This window comes from Acipenser ruthenus, chromosome 1 (assembly GCF_902713425.1).
Source record: "Acipenser ruthenus chromosome 1, fAciRut3.2 maternal haplotype, whole genome shotgun sequence".
NCBI classification, from domain to species: domain Eukaryota; kingdom Metazoa; phylum Chordata; class Actinopteri; order Acipenseriformes; family Acipenseridae; genus Acipenser; species Acipenser ruthenus.
Genome location: NC_081189.1, coordinates 3,282,074 through 3,300,316, shown reverse-complemented (window position 1 = coordinate 3,300,316; position 18,243 = coordinate 3,282,074). Strand labels below are relative to the sequence as shown.

The window sequence follows — 18,243 nt, the reverse complement described above, 5'->3', positions numbered from 1 at the left end:
TGAACCCCCCCCCCCCCCCCCCCCCCCCCCCCCCAAATATTAGAGTAAAGAAGCTAACAACACAGGAAACATAAGCAGTTTTGAATGTATGATTTAAAACAAGGCACTTTTTTTTTTTTGGCAAATAAAACTTAAAATTAGGCATTAAAGCTTTCGTTGGAGAAAACTGAAAGCTCTGTGCATCAGTGGTTCACATTTATGAAAAAACTAAACAGATCTTCAGCTTTTTAGTGGTACAGAGTTTCATATTTACAGGCAAAACACAGGAAGTCCCAGGGCAGGAAAACCTTGTTTTGTTTTTAATAACCTTGTTGTATAATTTAAATAGAAAAAAGAATATCCTTGAATTTTTAGGAAAGGGCTGCAGTTCTAGTCTGCTTGCTAGACGGTTGCTAGCCCAAGCTCAAATTAAACTGAAAATGCTCAGGACGCACTGATACTAACCAATGGGAAAGTGAAGCATTTCTCAAGTGTCAGAAAATCTATAAATCATATCAACATCTAGTCTCTGTAAGTCACCTTGGATAAAGGCGTCTGCTGAATAAACAAATAATAATAATAATAATAACATTATCAATCCTCAGCAGAATATCTGTTCAACGGTACAGGTCACAGTACAGGTCCAAGGCATTCAAGTCTTGTTTTAAATACAGTCTGCAGATGGCCACACCTTCTAGATTTTAACAGTAATAGCACTGAAAAACATTTTTTGTTCCTACAAATGCATTAAATATGTTTGTGTTATTTATTTTTTTTTTTTAAAGAATTGCCTGCCTGGTGTGTGATTTTCTGTTTTACTCTGATAAATGAAATGAGTCCCAAAGGAGGATGAATGCGGGAGTGAACAAACCCCTTCCAGCCTCTGATCATTTTGAATTGTACATTCTGGGACCACAACCATCAGGACTTCGGTGTTAAATTAAAGCTGGTCTGAAACCACCTCCCTCAGTCCAGCTTTCGAGAACCTCTTTACAGGTGATTGCGCTGCAGCCAGCCCTTGACCTTGTCCAGGTTCTTGTCCATCCAGCGGATGTTCTCCTCGATGCTCTCCACTGCCTGCTGGACACAGCGCAGCTGAGACCCGCTCTCCTCCAGGGCCTCGAAGAACCCTCTCACCTGGGGAAAGAGTCTGCTTTAGTACTGGAGCTGACCTGCCGCTCTGTATTCAATCCTGATCACTCACAACAATACCACTACTGGAGCTGACCTGCCACTCTGTATTCAATCCTGATCACTCACAACAATACCACTACTTCTACACCTATTATCAATCCTCAGCAGAATAACTGTTCAACGGTACTGAGGTCACAGTACAGGTCCAAGGCATTCAAGTCTTGTTTTAAATACAGTCTGCAGATGGCCACACCAACAAGAGCCAATCCATGTATATATTCAACAGCTGCTACAATCTGAATTTTACTTGCACGAAATCATGTACATCGTAAAACTACACTCTTGATTCTAATCCCCAATCAGCTGGCTAACCCCCACCCTGCCGTTAGGTAAGTAAGATGTGTCGTTACCTCCTCGAGCATCTCCCTTGTGGAATACTGGTTAGTCACTCCAGTCACCATGTGTGCAATCGAATGGGAGCCCAGATCAAACCTTTACAAGGGAAAAATAGAAAATGAGCATGACAAGGCGCCACCTGCTGGAGAGGTAAGGAAACACAGCGTCTGTCTCATAGTTTAGCATGGTACCCACCCTCCCCCAAACAAGTCAGAAAATAGATTATTCAGGCTACTGCCGACAAACGCAAACAGTCAAACCCCACATACTTTTTCACCAGCGTGTGCCAGTTAGTCTTCAGGAACTCCCAGGCATGTTTGTGTCCGGCTGGGTTTTTGCTGACGTACACAACAACGTAGGGCAGGTCCTGCGTTTTCATGGTGTCTCCTTGAAGGCTTTGTTCCATTATCCTGAGGGGGCACATAGAGCAGACAGCATACTGAACACTGATAAGAGCAGCGTTTATAATACACAGAGGATACACAGTGGTTCTGAATGCAGAACACAGAGCAGACAGCATACTGAACACTGATAAGAGCAGCGTTTATAATACACAGAGGATACACAGTGGTTCTGAATGCAGAACACAGAGCAGACAGCATACTGAACACTGATAAGAGCAGCGTTTATAATACACAGAGGATACACAGTGGTTCTGAATGCAGAACACAGAGCAGACAGCATACTGAACACTGATAAGAGCAGTGTTTATAATACACAGAGGATACACAGTGGTTCTGAATGCAGAACACAGAGCAGACAGCATACTGAACACTGATAAGAGCAGTGTTTATAATACACAGAGGATACACAGTGGTTCTGAATGCAGAACACAGAGCAGACAGCATACTGAACACTGATAAGAGCAGCGTTTATAATACACAGTGTTTCTGAATGCAGAACACAGAGCAGACAGCATATTGAACACTGATAAGAGCAGTGTTTATAATACACAGAGGATACACAGTGGTTCTGAATGCAGAACACAGAGCAGACAGCATACTGAACACTGATAAGAGCAGCGTTTATAATACACAGTGGTTCTGAATGCAGAACACAGAGCAGACAGCATACTGAACACTGATAAGAGCAGTGTTTATAATACACAGAGGATACACAGTGGTTTTGAATGCAGAACACAGCAGACAGCAAACTGAACACTGATAAGAGCAGCGTTTATAATACACAGTGGTTCTGAATGCAGAACACAGAGCAGACAGCAGATATACACAAATCAGTATGTTATCAGGGGTTGGTGTACCATCTGTACTGAGAGAGAAGACATATTTGAGAAGAGGCTGCAGCGATCGTGTAACAACTCTTATGATTTCCATTTCTAAGCACGTTTTCAGAAATTTAAATTAGGGTAAAAAAAAAAAAAAAAGTTTTGTTTTTTGTTCTCTCACAAAACTGGAAAACTGAAAAACGAATGGAGCTTGAATTATTATTTTTTTTCTTCAATGAAATGCTCACAACAGAATTATACCATTTGGGGCGTGGGGGAGTCAGGGGTCTGCAGGAGGAAACTGGAATATACAAGGTGGTGAAATGTTACCAAACAGGAAATTCTCACCACTGAAGCTTGTGTGGCATCCTGCTGATGGTCAGAGCTGACTTAATCTGGCTCTTCACTGCGCTGAAGAGGGACCGGCGGTACTGCTCAAACAGGAAGTCCCACCCTTCAGGCGTCTGAGCTCCGACAGAGTAAACCGCCAGCACCACGTCGCTCGGCAAACTGGGAACAGAACAGAGAGGGCCGGGTCAGCAGCAGCCAGAACTCAACACGGGGGCAGAGTTTTAAACAAGCAATCTGTTACACAAGCAAATGAGTAACGGCACAACTTTAAAAGCACAATGTGACAAAGAAGTTCATTGGGTCTTTCACAGCTGACAGCTGACAATCACGCAAATGCCTCTTTAGTGACAGTCGCTTAGCAAGGACCATTTTTTGATGGAAATGTAGATAGCACAAGCATACACACTTTTTAGATGTGGATTCATTCAGGGAGGGAGACTGGGCAGTGGTCCTAACTGTATGTCTTTGGATATGGAGACTGGGGAAGTCTTTATCTGAACTAAGGTAGTAATATAGCCAGGCACGATTATTTGGCTTGTTTGAGAGTTTTGGAGTACCAGAGTTGAAAACAATGTTCTTCTTCAAAATGGTCCTATTGGGATCTTCTATGTGCCAAGCAGACCATACATGCTTTATCTTTTCTGTGTTCAATATTTAATCTCTCTTAGCACTTCTCTGTGCAGCAAACAGCACTGTATTACTTTAACTGCCAATGCTTCTTTGATCTTGCAACATCAGCATCCATGGCTGTCCCAGACGAGTGAGAGGGCTGACCTTAGATTCCCATCGGACTCCTTCCATTCCTGGAACAAGCGCTCAGCCTTGTCCACGCAGGGCTGGTATCCACGCACGCAGGCGAACATGAGCAGGTAACTGCGCAGCATCCTCTGAGACACAGAGCCCTCGTCACTCCACGTCTGCCTGTCAATCAGCTCTCTGAACAGCTGCACTATGTAGCCCTGAAAGAACCACAACCAGAGGAACACACGCGCTTGTTGTGATGAATCTGCCATGCAATGTGCTTTATCAAATTGACTTTTCTATTCTGCACGCCCCACCTACTCTCGCTATATGTATATGCAAAGCTGGTGGGGTCAACAGAGTTCAAAGATCACACTGTCACATGATTTAAATGCAACAAGGAAATCTGTTCAATGCCCAAGCAAGTTCACAGCCAGGTGGATTCTGGTAAAGTTGATAGTAAGTCAGTAATGGAGCAACAGAATCTAGAACCACTGAGAATAACTGAAAACATTGTTTTTAAAGTAGTAAGTAAATTAAAATGACCTCTGAAGTGTGTTTACACAGTAAGCTACAGCAAGTGGGGCAGTCTGCTTCCATCACATGGAGTCTAGTCTGTTGCTGGGGTCAGAAACATAAAGCTACCAAGTTTTCTTTGTTCCAAATAACTATCTTTCATCCCTGCAGATGTGTATACAGGTCTATCAAACATAACCACTCACTCAAAACTCCACCCACTCAATAATACAGGAAAGATGACTCCAACTAATCTAGTATAATATTTTAGCCCTTTTTCAGTATCTGGCACTGAAACTATTGAAGTAGTCTTTCTGCAAAGTGTCTCAGTGCTGAACGGGTTGAAGAATGCGATCCTACCTTCATCTTGTTCTCCACATCGCTCATGTCTCTCTTCTCCATGAGCTTGTAGAGTGGGATGAGCTCACTCAGGCCCTGCGTCACTGGCATGATCTCCGTCTCGTGCTTCAGATAGAGGGTCAGGTCCAGGGCCTTGTCCAGGGGCAGCTTCCCGATGCTGACAAACACAAACGCAAACGCACACACACACACAAACACAAACGCGCGCACACACACACACACACAACCACACACACACACACACACAAACACACACACACATTGATAAGTTGCTGGGATTTTCAAAACACATCTCCAGGTCATACGATAAAGTCAATAAAAGTCCATTTGCAAATCCCATAGAAAGGTAATGCTGAAGCTTCATTTGAAGCTACAGTGGCTGCTCTCGAATGAAGGGTGTACTGCTGCTGAACTCCTCACCTGACCAGCTGGAAGGCGTTGTTGAGGAGACTGGCCCTGTCATTGCTGCTCAGAGCCGTGTGGTTCTTCTGAAGCAGGTTGATCAGGGCATCCCAGCCCTCGCCTTCGTAGTGCACAATGTAATATCCGTTCATCCCCACATTGAACTTGATCCACTCCACCTCCTCAGGGAGAAAGAGGACATCTGGGGAAGAAGCTTTCATTGAGTAAACACACAAACTGGGGGCTCCATGCACAACGCTTTTCAATCAGGAGCTTTATGAAGTTTTAAAGTAGGGATGTTCAGTCTTGAGTTTGGGTTTGAGCAAGGGTTAGATTATTTCATTTGCAAGACTTATACAGTGCTGTACACATACACATTCAAATTCATGGGGTCTTCTGTTTTGTCTTGTTAGTTTTTCTCCCCAATTTAAAATGTCCAATTATGTTCCCTCACCACAGCAACTCCCCACACATTTCAGGACAACTGAAAGTCAGTGGGTGTCCTCCGATCCCACTGCCAAGACAATCGCCTCTTTACACCCAGGAGCTCGACAACGTGGCACAGCCAGGAACCCTCACTCCCCTGACTGTAGGACTCACACCCGCGCCAGTGCTTTCACCAGGTGAGGCCTGGGACCCCTACACTTGGAATCTTATATTCTATTACAGGACTTCTCAATAAGCCTGCAGGTGCTGTGCTATACCGTACCGTTCTTGGTTTTAAGCAGGAATCTGTGGACTGTGTTGGAGTTACTGGTAATGTAGGTCAATGGAATATGCCACAAGTACCTGGAAAGCAAACAATACACTTCTTAGAAATAAATAACATTTAAAAACTATTTTCCCCAGGCAACCCAGTAAACTGTGATGCTTATTCAGGGACCCTAAGCTTACAAATCAAGCTGGTATTGTTTTCTTTAAGAAAGTGTATACCGTTCAAAATACAGGGGGGCTAGTGGGGCTATCTTAACAGGTAGAAAAATAGCTGGCATAAAATACCTTTTATTTTTAAAAGGAAAAAAATAAGATTATGGGGTATATTTAAGAGTGGCGAACCTCAATACTAAATGTCTCTGATTTTCAGAGGACCTCCTTTCACTGTATCTTTATTGTATTGAGTAATGTTAATAAGCTGGTCGAGTGAGAAAACACCAGCAGGAATAATAAAAGACGACAGTATTAAGATCCGTCACCACGGCTGAGATCATTAAACTAGACCCTGATGTACTGTGTTAGTAAAATAATGTACGAGTTCACAAACAAGTTCAGTCTGGGACCATTTGTTAAATGTCGACAGGCTAAATGCATTTCCAGTGGAGCTCCAGTCTTACTGGGAGGACTGGGAGGGGTCGGAGCCCTTGAGGTATCTCTCCTGGCTCAGGCGCACCTCCCTCCCGCGCACGCTCACACTGATCAGGGGGAAGCCCTGCTGTAGGGTCCAGGTGTTCATCATGGTCTTCACATCCAGCTCGTCATGCATGTACCATTTCTGAAACACACACAATTCACAATAAACTACCCAAAGCACTGCTCTGATCTCTTAGGGCTCTGCTGAAAGCATCAGCATTAGAACATAAAAACAGAAGAAAGTTAACAAACGAGAGGAGGCCATTCAGTCCATCTTGCTCGTCTGGTTGTTAGTAGCTTATTGATCCCAGAATCTCATCAAGCAGCTTCTTGAAGGATCCCAGGGTGTCAGCTTCAACAACATTACTGGGGAGTTGGTTCTAGACTCCCACCATTTTCTGTGTAAAAAAGTGCCTCTTATTTTCTGTTCTGAATGCCCCTTTATCTAATCTCCATTTGTGACCCCTGGTCCTTGTTTCTTTTTTCAGGTCAAAAAAGTCCCCTGGGTCGACATTGTCAATACCTTTTAGGATTTTTGAATGCTTGAATCAGATCGCCGCATAGTCTTCTTTGTTCAAGACTGAATAGATTCACTCCTCCTATTTTTGTGTTGTCTGCAAATTTAACAAGTTTGCTTACTATACCAGAATCTAAGTCATTAATGTAGATTACGAAGAGCAGTGGTACTCCACTGGTTACCTTGCTCCATTTAGAGGTTTCTCCTCTAATCAGTACTTTCTGTTTTCTACATGTTAACCACTCCCTAATCCATGTGCATGCATTTCCTTGGATCCTTACTGCATTCAGTTTGAGAATTAATCTTTTATGCAGGACTTTGTCAAAAGCTTTCTGGAAATCTAAATAAACCATGTCATATGCTTTGCAATTATCCATTGTCAATGCTGCATCCTCAAAAAAATCAAGCAGGTTAGTTAGACACGATCTCCCTTTCATAAAACCATGCTGACTGTCTCCCAGGATACTGTTCCCATATAGGTAATTTTCCATTTTGGATCTTATTATAGTTTCCATAAGTTTACATAAGTCAGGCTTATTGGTCTGTAGTTACCTGGTTCGGTTTTGTCTCCCTTTTTGTGGATCGGTATTACGTTTGCAATTCTCCAGTCTGTCGGTACAACCCCTGTCTCAAGAGACTGTTGCATGATCTTGGTTAGCGGTTTGTAAATAACTTTTTTTCATTGGATGCAACAATGCAATCCTGGATTGCAATGCAAAGCAAGAGATGCTGAAAGATGTTCCTGCTGCTTTATAACATAGCTACAGTGCCTTGCGAAAGTATTCGGCCCCCTTGAACTTTGCAACCTTTTGCCACATTTCAGGCTTCAAACATAAAGATATGAAACTGTAATTTTTTGTGAAGAATCAACAACAAGTGGGACACAATCATGAAGTGGAACGAAATTTATTGGATATTTCAAACTTTTTTAACAAATAAAAAACTGAAAAATTGGGCGTGCAAAATTATTCAGCCCCTTTACTTTCAGTGCAGCAAACTCTCTCCAGAAGTTCAGTGAGGATCTCTGAATGATCCAATGTTGACCTAAATGACTAATGATGATAAATAGAATCCACCTGTGTGTAATCAAGTCTCCGTATAAATGCACCTGCACTGTGATAGTCTCAGAGGTCCGTTTAAAGCGCAGAGAGCATCATGAAGAACAAGGAACACACCAGGCAGGTCCGAGATACTGTTGTGGAGAAGTTTAAAGCCGGATTTGGATACAAAAAGATTTCCCAAGCTTTAAACATCCCAAGGAGCACTGTGCAAGCGATAATATTGAAATGGAAGGAGTATCAGACCACTGCAAATCTACCAAGACCTGGCCGTCCCTCTAAACTTTCAGCTCATACAAGGAGAAGACTGATCAGAGATGCAGCCAAGAGGCCCATGATCACTCTGGATGAACTGCAGAGATCTACAGCTGAGGTGGGAGACTCTGTCCATAGGACAACAATCAGTCGTATACTGCACAAATCTGGCCTTTATGGAAGAGTGGCAAGAAGAAAGCCATTTCTTAAAGATATCCATAAAAAGTGTCGTTTACAGTTTGCCACAAGCCACCTGGGAGACACACCAAACATGTGGAAGAAGGTGCTCTGGTCAGATGAAACCAAAATCGAACTTTTTGGCAACAATGCAAAACGTTATGTTTGGCGTAAAAGCAACACAGCTCATCACCCTGAACACACCATCCCCACTGTCAAACATGGTGGTGGCAGCATCATGGTTTGGGCCTGCTTTTCTTCAGCAGGGACAGGGAAGATGGTTAAAATTGATGGGAAGATGGATGGAGCCAAATACAGGACCATTCTGGAAGAAAACCTGATGGAGTCTGCAAAAGACCTGAGACTGGGATGGAGATTTGTCTTCCAACAAGACAATGATCCAAAACATAAAGCAAAATCTACAATGGAATGGTTCACAAATAAACATATCCAGGTGTTAGAATGGCCAAGTCAAAAACTGCTGTTCACAAATGCTCTCCATCCAACCTCACTGAGCTCGAGCTGTTTTGCAAGGAGGAATGGGCAAAAATTTCAGTCTCTCGATGTGCAAAACTGATAGAGACATACCCCAAGCGACTTACAGCTGTAATCGCAGCAAAAGGTGGCGCTACAAAGTATTAACTTAAGGGGGCTGAATAATTTTGCACGCCCAATTTTTCAGTTTTTTATTTGTTAAAAAAGTTTGAAATATCCAATAAATTTCGTTCCACTTCATGATTGTGTCCCACTTGTTGTTGATTCTTCACAAAAAATTACAATTTCATATCTTTATGTGTGAAGCCTGAAGTGGCAAAAGGTCGCAAAGTTCAAGGGGGCCGAATACTTTCGCAAGGCACTGTATGTTTGATTTAATCCTTTTAAAGACCAGTAAACACTTTGATAATAAGGCCTGATATCATGTGATCTCTTACCGCGGTTGCTGAAAGCTGCTGGTTTCCTGCACAAAACCCATCTCCCTGCAGACGCCCCTCATCCAGATCATCCGACTGGCAAATCTGCAGAGCAAACACATGCCTGCCTCTCAGCAACACTCATTCCCATCTTAATGTCTCTTTGAAAGCTCTTCACAGGACTCCTAATCCTTTCCACTCAGGAAACGTAGCAAAGAGTAAAAAGCTGCTTCTGGGAGTTTGAGTTCTCGTACATTAAAAAAAAAACAATTCAGAAGGTTTCGTTTTATACTATATATTTCACAAGAATAATAAAAAAAACTTGAAACATTAAAAATGCCCGCCCTTTATTTTCTTTACAAAATATAAAACTCCCAGAAGCTTCCCGCATTGCCTCGTCACCCCAGTAACCTAGAGCTGCTTTTCATATGGCGACGACTTGACTTTACATGACCTTTTGAAACAGGAGTGCAACACTGCAGTATCTGCACAGAGTCATCAATAATTATTCTTCACTAACAGACTAGAAAACAAATCTAATTCAACATTTGTTTTCTAATCAATACATATTAGGTATGATTTGCTGGAATGATTAAGTTAGCTCAATGCACTTTAAAAGCCCTATAACTGCTTGTGCAAAGCAGCCTTTCTATAGCTGTAAAGACACTGTTTGCAAAAACATTGCTCGTTGCCATAGTACTGGTCGCCTTGGACAGTCCGTGACATTGATAAGGTAAATCATTAATAAGGTGTAAAGAAGGATGATCTTGCTTACATTGGTGAGGCTTTCCCAGAGGTGTTCATTGCGGGTGTTCTCGTAACTGTAGCGACGCAGGTAGCGGATAATGCCGATTTTGAAAGCATCTGCAGTCAGGAAGTCTCTTAACATATTTAATATGCAAGCACCCTGGAACAAAACAAATCAAACTATATTAAAACATGTGAGAAACTCTTCAGTGTTAAAGCCTGTCAACGGACTACAAGATGAACTAGACTCCAAAAACTCCATGGGGGCAAAGAGAAAGAGGAATTCTAGAATGGTTTGTAAAACTCCATGGGGGCAAAGTGAAAGAGGAATTCTAGAATGGTTTGTAAAACTCCATGGGGGCAAAGTGAAAGAGGAATTCTAGAATGGTTTGTAAAACTCCATGGGGGCAAAGTGAAAGAGGAATTCTAGAATGGTTTGTAAAACTCCATGGGGGCAAAGTGAAAGAGGAATTCTAGAATGGTTTGTAAAACTCTATGGGGGCAAAGTGAAAGAGGAATTCTAGAATGGTTTGTAAAACTCCATGGGGGCAAAGTGAAAGAGGAATTCTAGAATGGCTTGTAAAATGGACACATGGAAAATTTTGAAAAAAGTATTTATAAAGTATGTATTGTTAGAGGTTTGTGGACAAAACAGTCCCTTTTCAGTGAGCAATATGAACAATAAGATTCCACATTTTAAGACAATGGGATCTATTCAATGAATCTAAATGATGTTAGATTAAAGAAAAGTTCAAAAAAGGCTCTACTTTAATGATCTAGTGGTGGTTTCCAGATCCACCAGTTAAGATCAATTGAACAGACTCCAACACCTCAAAACCTGTAGCCTCTATCATTAATACGATTAGAAGATTCTTATTCTACCTTTGCATAGGACACATCATCGAACATCTCCTGGATCTGGGCGGGGTTCTGCACTGGAGTGGAGATGGGGTGGGAGGAGCTCAGAGCATCCACCTCCATGGCATTGAAGCACTGTCCCAGGAAGTAATCCTCCTGCAGAGGACAGAACGACACTGTCAGCCAGAGTGTAATGTGCTGGCATCTCAACTCATTGAACTGAATGGAAAGGCAAGGGTTGGATGCGAGCTGCAAACCACACGGTTCAAAGATGAACGTCTTACCATTCAACTGAAGAGCAAGCTCTATATCGAGAGGGAAGTGTGGGCCATAGGCTGATGTCAGTATAATTAAGTGATCAGCCGCTAGGATGAGATTCATTACAACAGGGTCTCTCAGGGTTAGCAGTAACATCATGACCCACACAGACTAGACCAGAGCGAACACGTACCTCCACATTCCTATCCTCTCAATATTAGTGATAAAGAGTGTCCTTACCAAGGGTTCTTGAGAATGGATAAGCATTTTCCACTCACCACCTGCAGCTCCGGATTGGTGATGTTGACAGACACATACTCCATGAACTTGGCGAAGCCTTCGTTCAGCCACAAGTCATTCCACCACTCCATGGTAACCAGGTTACCAAACCACTGCGAGAGACGAGAGGCGAGAGGCCTGGATTAGAACTCGCTCAACACACACCTGAAGCACTGCTCCCTGTTTGAAATGAAAACCCTTTCAAATGATTCACTTTACCAGCATTTGTGTTGTCCACAACCAAGACCAGAGTGCGCTCTTTGTGAGTTACAGAGTACATTGCCTAATCAGGAATTAAACACATTTGTGTATCAAATTAAAAGGGAGCACAATACTGTAAAGACCGTAGACAGAGGGCGGGAGGTGGACAGGGCATCTTTTGTGACAATGGGTCTGATAGGCCGGGTTGCCTGGGGGTCATTTACATAACTTGTCAAAATCATAGTTCTTATAATCTTTTATTTAACCAAAGACAATGGCTTGTCCTTTTAAACCCTTTTAAAAACCCATTAAAATTGGATATTCAGAAGAGACATAAGTGAGCTAAATAAACCGTATTGAGCTCAAGAGCCTGGATATTTTCACAGCCAGCTTGTAAAATGCATTCCAGAGAGAAGTCCAGTCAGTTGTGACTGAAGCAGCTGTGAATCAGAGCTGAATTAGCGCATGCCTTTGCCCTCCGCCCTGCAGGAGCGAGCCCCTGGTACCTGGTGTGCCAGCTCGTGAGCGATGATCATGGTGATGCCCAGCTTCTCTGAGGCCGAGGAGGTTTTTGGGTTGAACAGGAGGGCCGACTCCCGGTAGGTTGTCAGGCCCCAGTTCTCCATCGCTCCGGACTGGAAATCAGGAATAGCAGCCAGGTCTGCAAAAGAGATAAAAAGCAAGAAAAAGAACTAAAGTTTTCAACAATTAACAATCCAATCAACAAAACCAAAATGGACACTCATTACACTGTGTCAATTGTGGTCCTCCCAGGCTTTTAACCTTTGGACTGTAAGATCTTTATTTGAATAATTCACCAAGATGCAGGATCTTGTTTGCATGAACACCCAGTCCTCGGCTCATAGGGGTATGGGAATAACACAGTCATTAACACACAGTATCTTACCTTGTTTCGGGAGCGGGTATGGGATTTTAAAATAGTCTTCATAGAAGTCAAGGAGTTTAGCTGCAGCTTCTAAAGCAAAATGTGCTTGATCTATCTTCTCCGGCACAGCATAGACTGAGATCTGTTACAAAGTGGTAAAGATAATGGTTACAAGAACAGCGGATGCATTCGCTCATACATGGCCCTCATGCAAATGCATTGTCTTGTCACCTTTCCCAATCCATCCACAATAGTAGTCTCCAGGGGCCAGTTTTTCAAAACTGGATAAAAATGACCTGGATTTTGTAATCCTATATTTTGTGATCGAGATTACTTAAAAAAAACAGATTTTTAGTAATCGTCATTATTTGTAATCTGGATAAATGTAATCCAGCAGCGACATTTTCTGGAGAAAAAAAAACGGATCAAAACTATCCAGATAAAAGTAATCTCGATCACAAAATATAGGATTACAAAATCCAAATTGCAAGTTTTGAAAAACTGGCCCCAAGTGTTCATTGAAGGGGAGATCCATAACAGGACTTTTATGCAAATTTAATGACCATCCACAATGCATTTTGCTGCCTGATCAAAGTTATATTGCATAATACATGTTTTAACAGACCAAACGAGAAATTGCACCATCTTCCAAGACAAAAGCCCATCCACAGAACCATCAGTGTTCTGGGACTAACATCCAGCACAGTAAGTATAGTTGTTGTTCAGTAATAATAACTTTGGTTACAGAAAGAGTGAAGGATTCAAAAAAGCAAAATGAACCTGTAGATGGGGAACCACCATCTCCCACTCAAGGTTGTGCCTTATAAGAATTCTCCCCAAACATTCTCACTTTACTGGGTCTGCACTCCGCTGCACGCATGCTACACGTTTACCTTGACTCCGTTATCGCTCATCTTGCTGACCGATACGAAATCGGACACGATAAACGCCACCAGGTAGGTGCTCATCTTCACACTCATGTCGAAATGATCCTCCAGCAGCCCACCACCCAGGGCCTCAGACTTCACCTACAGAGAGGAACACAAGCAGGGCTGAATGCAGGAGGGGTTAGGGCAGCAACTCAACTAGGAGCCTCTGGGAGTCTCTGGCTGGGCAAGTCCAACGAGGCAGAGAGCTAGAAGGTTACATTGCTAAAACACCACTGGGGCTAACTCTCTTGTGCAAGAGCAAGTGGGAGTTGTAAGTGTTGGAATAAGGTTTGTTTTCTCCTGTTTTCAAGTTTAAATGAAGAAACTGCTGCACTGTCTGTACCAGGGGCATGTTTGACAAGGCGATGTGCTTGGCCTCTCTTCGGATCTTGATGGAGAAGTTGGCTTTGAAAGCAGGCTCGTCGAAGCAGGGAAATGCCAGGCGGGCCGCCGTGGGCTCAAACTGGGTCGAGGCCAGGACTCTGTAACACACAAGGCAGGCATCAGATCACTATTAGATTACCTAGATGAAACCGAGTGGGAATAAGACTCCCATTGGAGAGCAGTTTGAAACATTACAGGTTTTACTGCGATGTTAATTAGGCTTATCTGAGATGTTCCTCTATGGTTTGCCTATTTATCATAATGTTATGTCCTCGTAAAATAAACTTTTCATTCACTTATATACAGTATACTGTGCAATTCTCATGTTTCGAAACTGGAACGTGAATGAAGTGAATTGCAATTATGTGTAATGTAAGTTCAGTTTGGGAGGAAGTACTAACACTCACACATATGTTACGTCACCTTTCAGTCAATCATAAAAGATATAAATCGACCTGTCACTCATCCATCTTTTTGTTTTATCGATTCCCATTCTTCCACCTCCTCCTATCGCCACTTTAATCAACCCCCATGGTCAAATGTCTCCTCCTGTACCATACTCCACAATCATCAAATAAATACCATTAATTCGTGGGTGTTGTGGGGGCTTGTCCTGAACTAATGTAAGGCTAGGGTTAACTGGAAATCAAGTTACACTACGGTAAGATTCTGCCGGTTTACCTGACTTCTCCTTCTTGTGTTCGATAGGTGCTTTTATAAAAGCCGTGGAAGCTCTCGGACAGGTTAGCCGCATACTCGATGGAAATCACATACAGCCTGTTGGTAACCAGAGGCGTGGCTGAAAGCAGTGCCACTTGCTCATACGCAGGGTATTCCAACACCTGCAGCGGGCTGGTCCCACCCCCTCCCTGCTGAATGACTGCCTTGGAGATCTGGAGATGCTTGCTGTGCAGGACCACGAAGCCGGTATCCTCTTTGACCTCAACGGTGATCTTGACTGAGCCGGTGAAGTCCAGCGTGGTGAGATTGGGGTGGATCAGAAGGTCGTAGTGGAGCGGACTGACAGAGCTAGGAAGTCTCATTTTGTTCCAGGGGAAAGGCTGTCCGTTGGTGGCTAGAAGAGAGATGGTCTCACTGCTGCTCTCTTCACCCTGTCCTGCGCTTGCTGAGCACTGGGCTGTTAGAGCAACAAGCAGAGCTGCTGCCAGTAAGTGACGCCTCAGTGAGGTTCCCCGCAGTCTGGACTGCATGCTTCAATACAGCTCGGTCCAAGGATCTGGAAATAAAGTACCGGACGTGAGCAAGTGGTTTAAGAGACAGACTGATGCACAGAACCAGAACAGGCACATGGTTAGTGCACTAAAAGGGACATCATGTCAAGTTCATCAGTTGATATTTGATCAATGAACTTCTCTTTTTTTCTAGCACATACCTGATTGTTTATAGTAATGCAAGTGGCATTTAGTTTGTTCTATGGTATTTTTTCACCAAAGGCCTGATGAGTCTTGTAGTTTTCTCATTGTCCACAAGACTGACTTTAAGTACTTTGTTTTTAAATGTGTACACTGATGGGGACACAAAACAATACCCATAAACAGTATACACAAAAAAACATTAAGACACAAAAAAACATTAAGAGTGGACAGAGTGAAACAGGCTGATTTACCAGCTTCTGATTCTGGAGGACTGGGTTGAACCTGGCTCAGGAAACGTGGACGTTAGTTCACAACACTAACACTGCACAACTGTCAACAGTGTGCTTGAGGGAGGGGCAGTGAAATTCCAGCTCATCCTAGGGTTCAGCGCCGTATATTCAGTATATTATGTAATTATTAGGAGCCAGGAGTCGGATGTTATATACACTAGTCCTTCTATATACTGCATGTACAACTCCTATTACTAACCCTGCAGACTCAGGTGTGACTTGTTCATGCTGTGATCTGAAGTGATCTGAGTGTTCGCACTTCCCCTTGACCTAGCTGACCTATTCATTTTCTTCATCTTGCAAAGCCTAACCCTACAGAGCCGCGTTGCCTTCATGTCAGCCTGCACCTATTCCAGTGCCTCACGCTGTCTTTTGCTGTGTTGTTCTGGGGCAGGTGAATACACAGAGTTATGGGCACTGTTAAAACTTCAGCCTGACAGTAATAACTATACTATACTGTACCGTATTGATGGCCACCTGCATAATCATGGTAATCCCACACCATACTGATGTGTGGAGAGTGGACAATAGGGTAGGGTTAGAGGGTGGATCAGAGTCCCCTTTTCAACACAGACTGTCGGATACTTGGATATTATTATTATTATTATTATTATTATTATTATTATTATTATTATTATTATTTTATTACAATTTACTTATAACAAATAAAAAACACTTTGCACTGGGGTAAATACAAATAATTTAAAGATGCAGACCAATTATTGAATCTTATCTCCATGTGTTACTTAGTAAACAGATCGAGAACCTTCAGCCCCCATCAAATATTAAATACAACGTAACCGTGTTTCTGATTCGGATAAACGGCGTCGCAGAAAATAAAATAATACATAAACTTGGGTTTAACGCGAGTACAGTACCGACTGTTGTATTTCAGGAAGTATTGAAAAACAAACGTCGTTTATTCCAGGGGGTTCCATATCGTTCACGGAAGACATTATAAAGCGAATAAAATGCATCAATTTAACCAGAATAAAATAGTTACACCACCTGCTATATAACTGTGGGCCTGTCTCTCTCTGCAATGACAAGGCAAAGGCCACTTTCGCTTCAGATGTTGTGTAGTCCGTCACTTAACTTAAACAAAACACAGATAGGGACAGCAACAGGTAGTGTTGGTCATTAACGAAGCTATGCACGTTGTTGACTAATGCTAGTTTAAACTTACCAAACCTTTCACTACAGAACACACACCGTGCAGGACGTTCCGGTCATTAAAAGAATAAACGTGCAGTAAGCAGATATGAAAGACGCTTTGTCTTCTGCTTTCATACGTATTTTATGAAACTGAAAATAAAACTAAAAAGAAGCCTGGCTAGTGGAGGCAACAGCAATGTGAAACAAACCCGTGTTTTATTATTTAGGTTTTTTATTTTATATTTCTACGATGTGCTAAAAAAATGTTTGTAACATACAAACATGTGTTTTGCAGAGGGTTAAAATATAATAATAATGACAGCTAATTTCAGAGGTCACTTAACCCCTGTGTTGGGATTAATTGATACAGGAAGTGTTGCTGATTTCGGTACTTGCTATAGGTGCGCTGCGGTTGTATTGCCACTAGGGGCGCTGTGTAAGTGAAAGATTCGTACTTGTAGGAAATACAACTGATGAGGTCGGCTAGGGTGTCCTCGGCTCACCGCGCACCAGCGACCCCTGTAGACGGACCCGGCGCCTGCGGGCTTCCCTGTAAACTGCGTTGTCCTCCGACGCTGTAGCTGTGCCCTTACAAAAAAGTACTATAGCACTATTATTATTATTATTATTATTATTATTGTTGTTGTTTATTTCTTAGCAGACGCCCTTATCCAGGGCGACTGACAATTGTTACAAGATATCACATTATTTTACATACAATTACCCATTTATCAGTGTCCCCCACCTGGGATTGAACCCACGACCCTCCGGTCAAGAGTCCAGAGCCCTAACCACTACTCCACAATATACTATAGTACTTGTTGGTAATACTGTAGTACATCATAGTACGTTTTGATAAGATGTACATATCGAGCATATGCTTGTCTTCAACAGGTTAACCCAGTGAAAATGTATAATTTGTAGAGATTTCACAAAAAACAAAATCAGTAATTGTAGAATAAAAACTTTATTATTATTATTATTATTATTATTATTATTATTATTATTATTATTATTATTATTATTATTATTATTATCATTATTATTATTATTATTAGTTAATTTAATGGCATAAATAAATAATAATACAGATACATGAATGAATGCACGTACATATATAAAATACAAATACATATAAAAGTCAAATAAATAAGATGTTATTTCAGTGAAAGTCCATTGGGGTGTTACTCATCACCGTTCTGATATACCCCCCCGAAAGTTCATCTCTGCACTACGATTAGACCTAAAAACTCCCTGAATAGGCAGTAAGCTTGCCTGTGTCGATTCAAATACAATGCATACAGAGAGCTGGTGTCGTTGACAGTGAGGTTATTATTATTATTATTATTATTATTATTATTATTATTATTATTTATTTATTTATTTATTTATTTATTTATTTATTTCTTAGCAGACGCCCTTATCCAGGGCGACTTACAATCGTAAGCAAATACATTTCAAGTGTTACAATACAAGTAATACAATACAAGTAATACAATAAGAGCAAGAGT

General features: G+C 42.0%; 1 protein-coding gene across 4 annotated transcripts; it reads right to left on the bottom strand.

Moving 5' to 3' along the window:
* Positions 1–75: 75 nt before the first annotated feature.
* Positions 76–16,939, bottom strand: LOC117403745 (endoplasmic reticulum aminopeptidase 1-like). Of its 4 annotated transcripts, none has more exons than XM_059030773.1 (19): positions 16,764–16,939; positions 14,593–15,148; positions 13,871–14,009; positions 13,492–13,626; positions 12,620–12,740; positions 12,219–12,373; positions 11,511–11,624; positions 10,999–11,130; positions 10,145–10,276; positions 9,391–9,474; positions 6,436–6,593; positions 5,814–5,893; positions 5,123–5,306; positions 4,703–4,859; positions 3,860–4,044; positions 3,083–3,244; positions 1,779–1,919; positions 1,524–1,605; positions 76–1,116 (listed from the first exon to the last, which is right to left on the bottom strand). In XM_059030773.1, exons 2-19 carry the CDS (start codon positions 15,120–15,122, stop codon positions 970–972), a joined length of 2,838 nt encoding a protein of 945 aa, XP_058886756.1. In that variant the 5' UTR covers positions 15,123–15,148; positions 16,764–16,939; the 3' UTR covers positions 76–969. The 4 variants fall into 4 exon arrangements, with proteins under 4 accessions (XP_058886756.1, XP_058886941.1, XP_058886877.1 ...); XM_059030958.1 differs by having other exon boundaries at positions 16,769–16,939; XM_059030894.1 differs by having other exon boundaries at positions 16,790–16,939.
* Between the last annotated feature and the right edge of the window lie 1,304 nt (positions 16,940–18,243).

Bases quoted from the DNA above. Each gene is read 5' to 3' on its own strand.
- LOC117403745 (XM_059030773.1), bottom strand. From the start codon at position 15,122: ATGCAGTCCAGACTGCGGGGAACCTCACTGAGGCGTCACTTACTGGCA. The intron at 14,010-14,592 runs GTAAACCGGCAG...TGTGTGTTACAG, and splicing joins ACACAAGAAGGAGAAGTCAG to AGTCCTGGCCTCGACCCAGT. The intron at 11,131-11,510 runs GTGAGTGGAAAA...TGTCCTCTGCAG, and splicing joins CCAATCCGGAGCTGCAGGTG to GAGGATTACTTCCTGGGACA.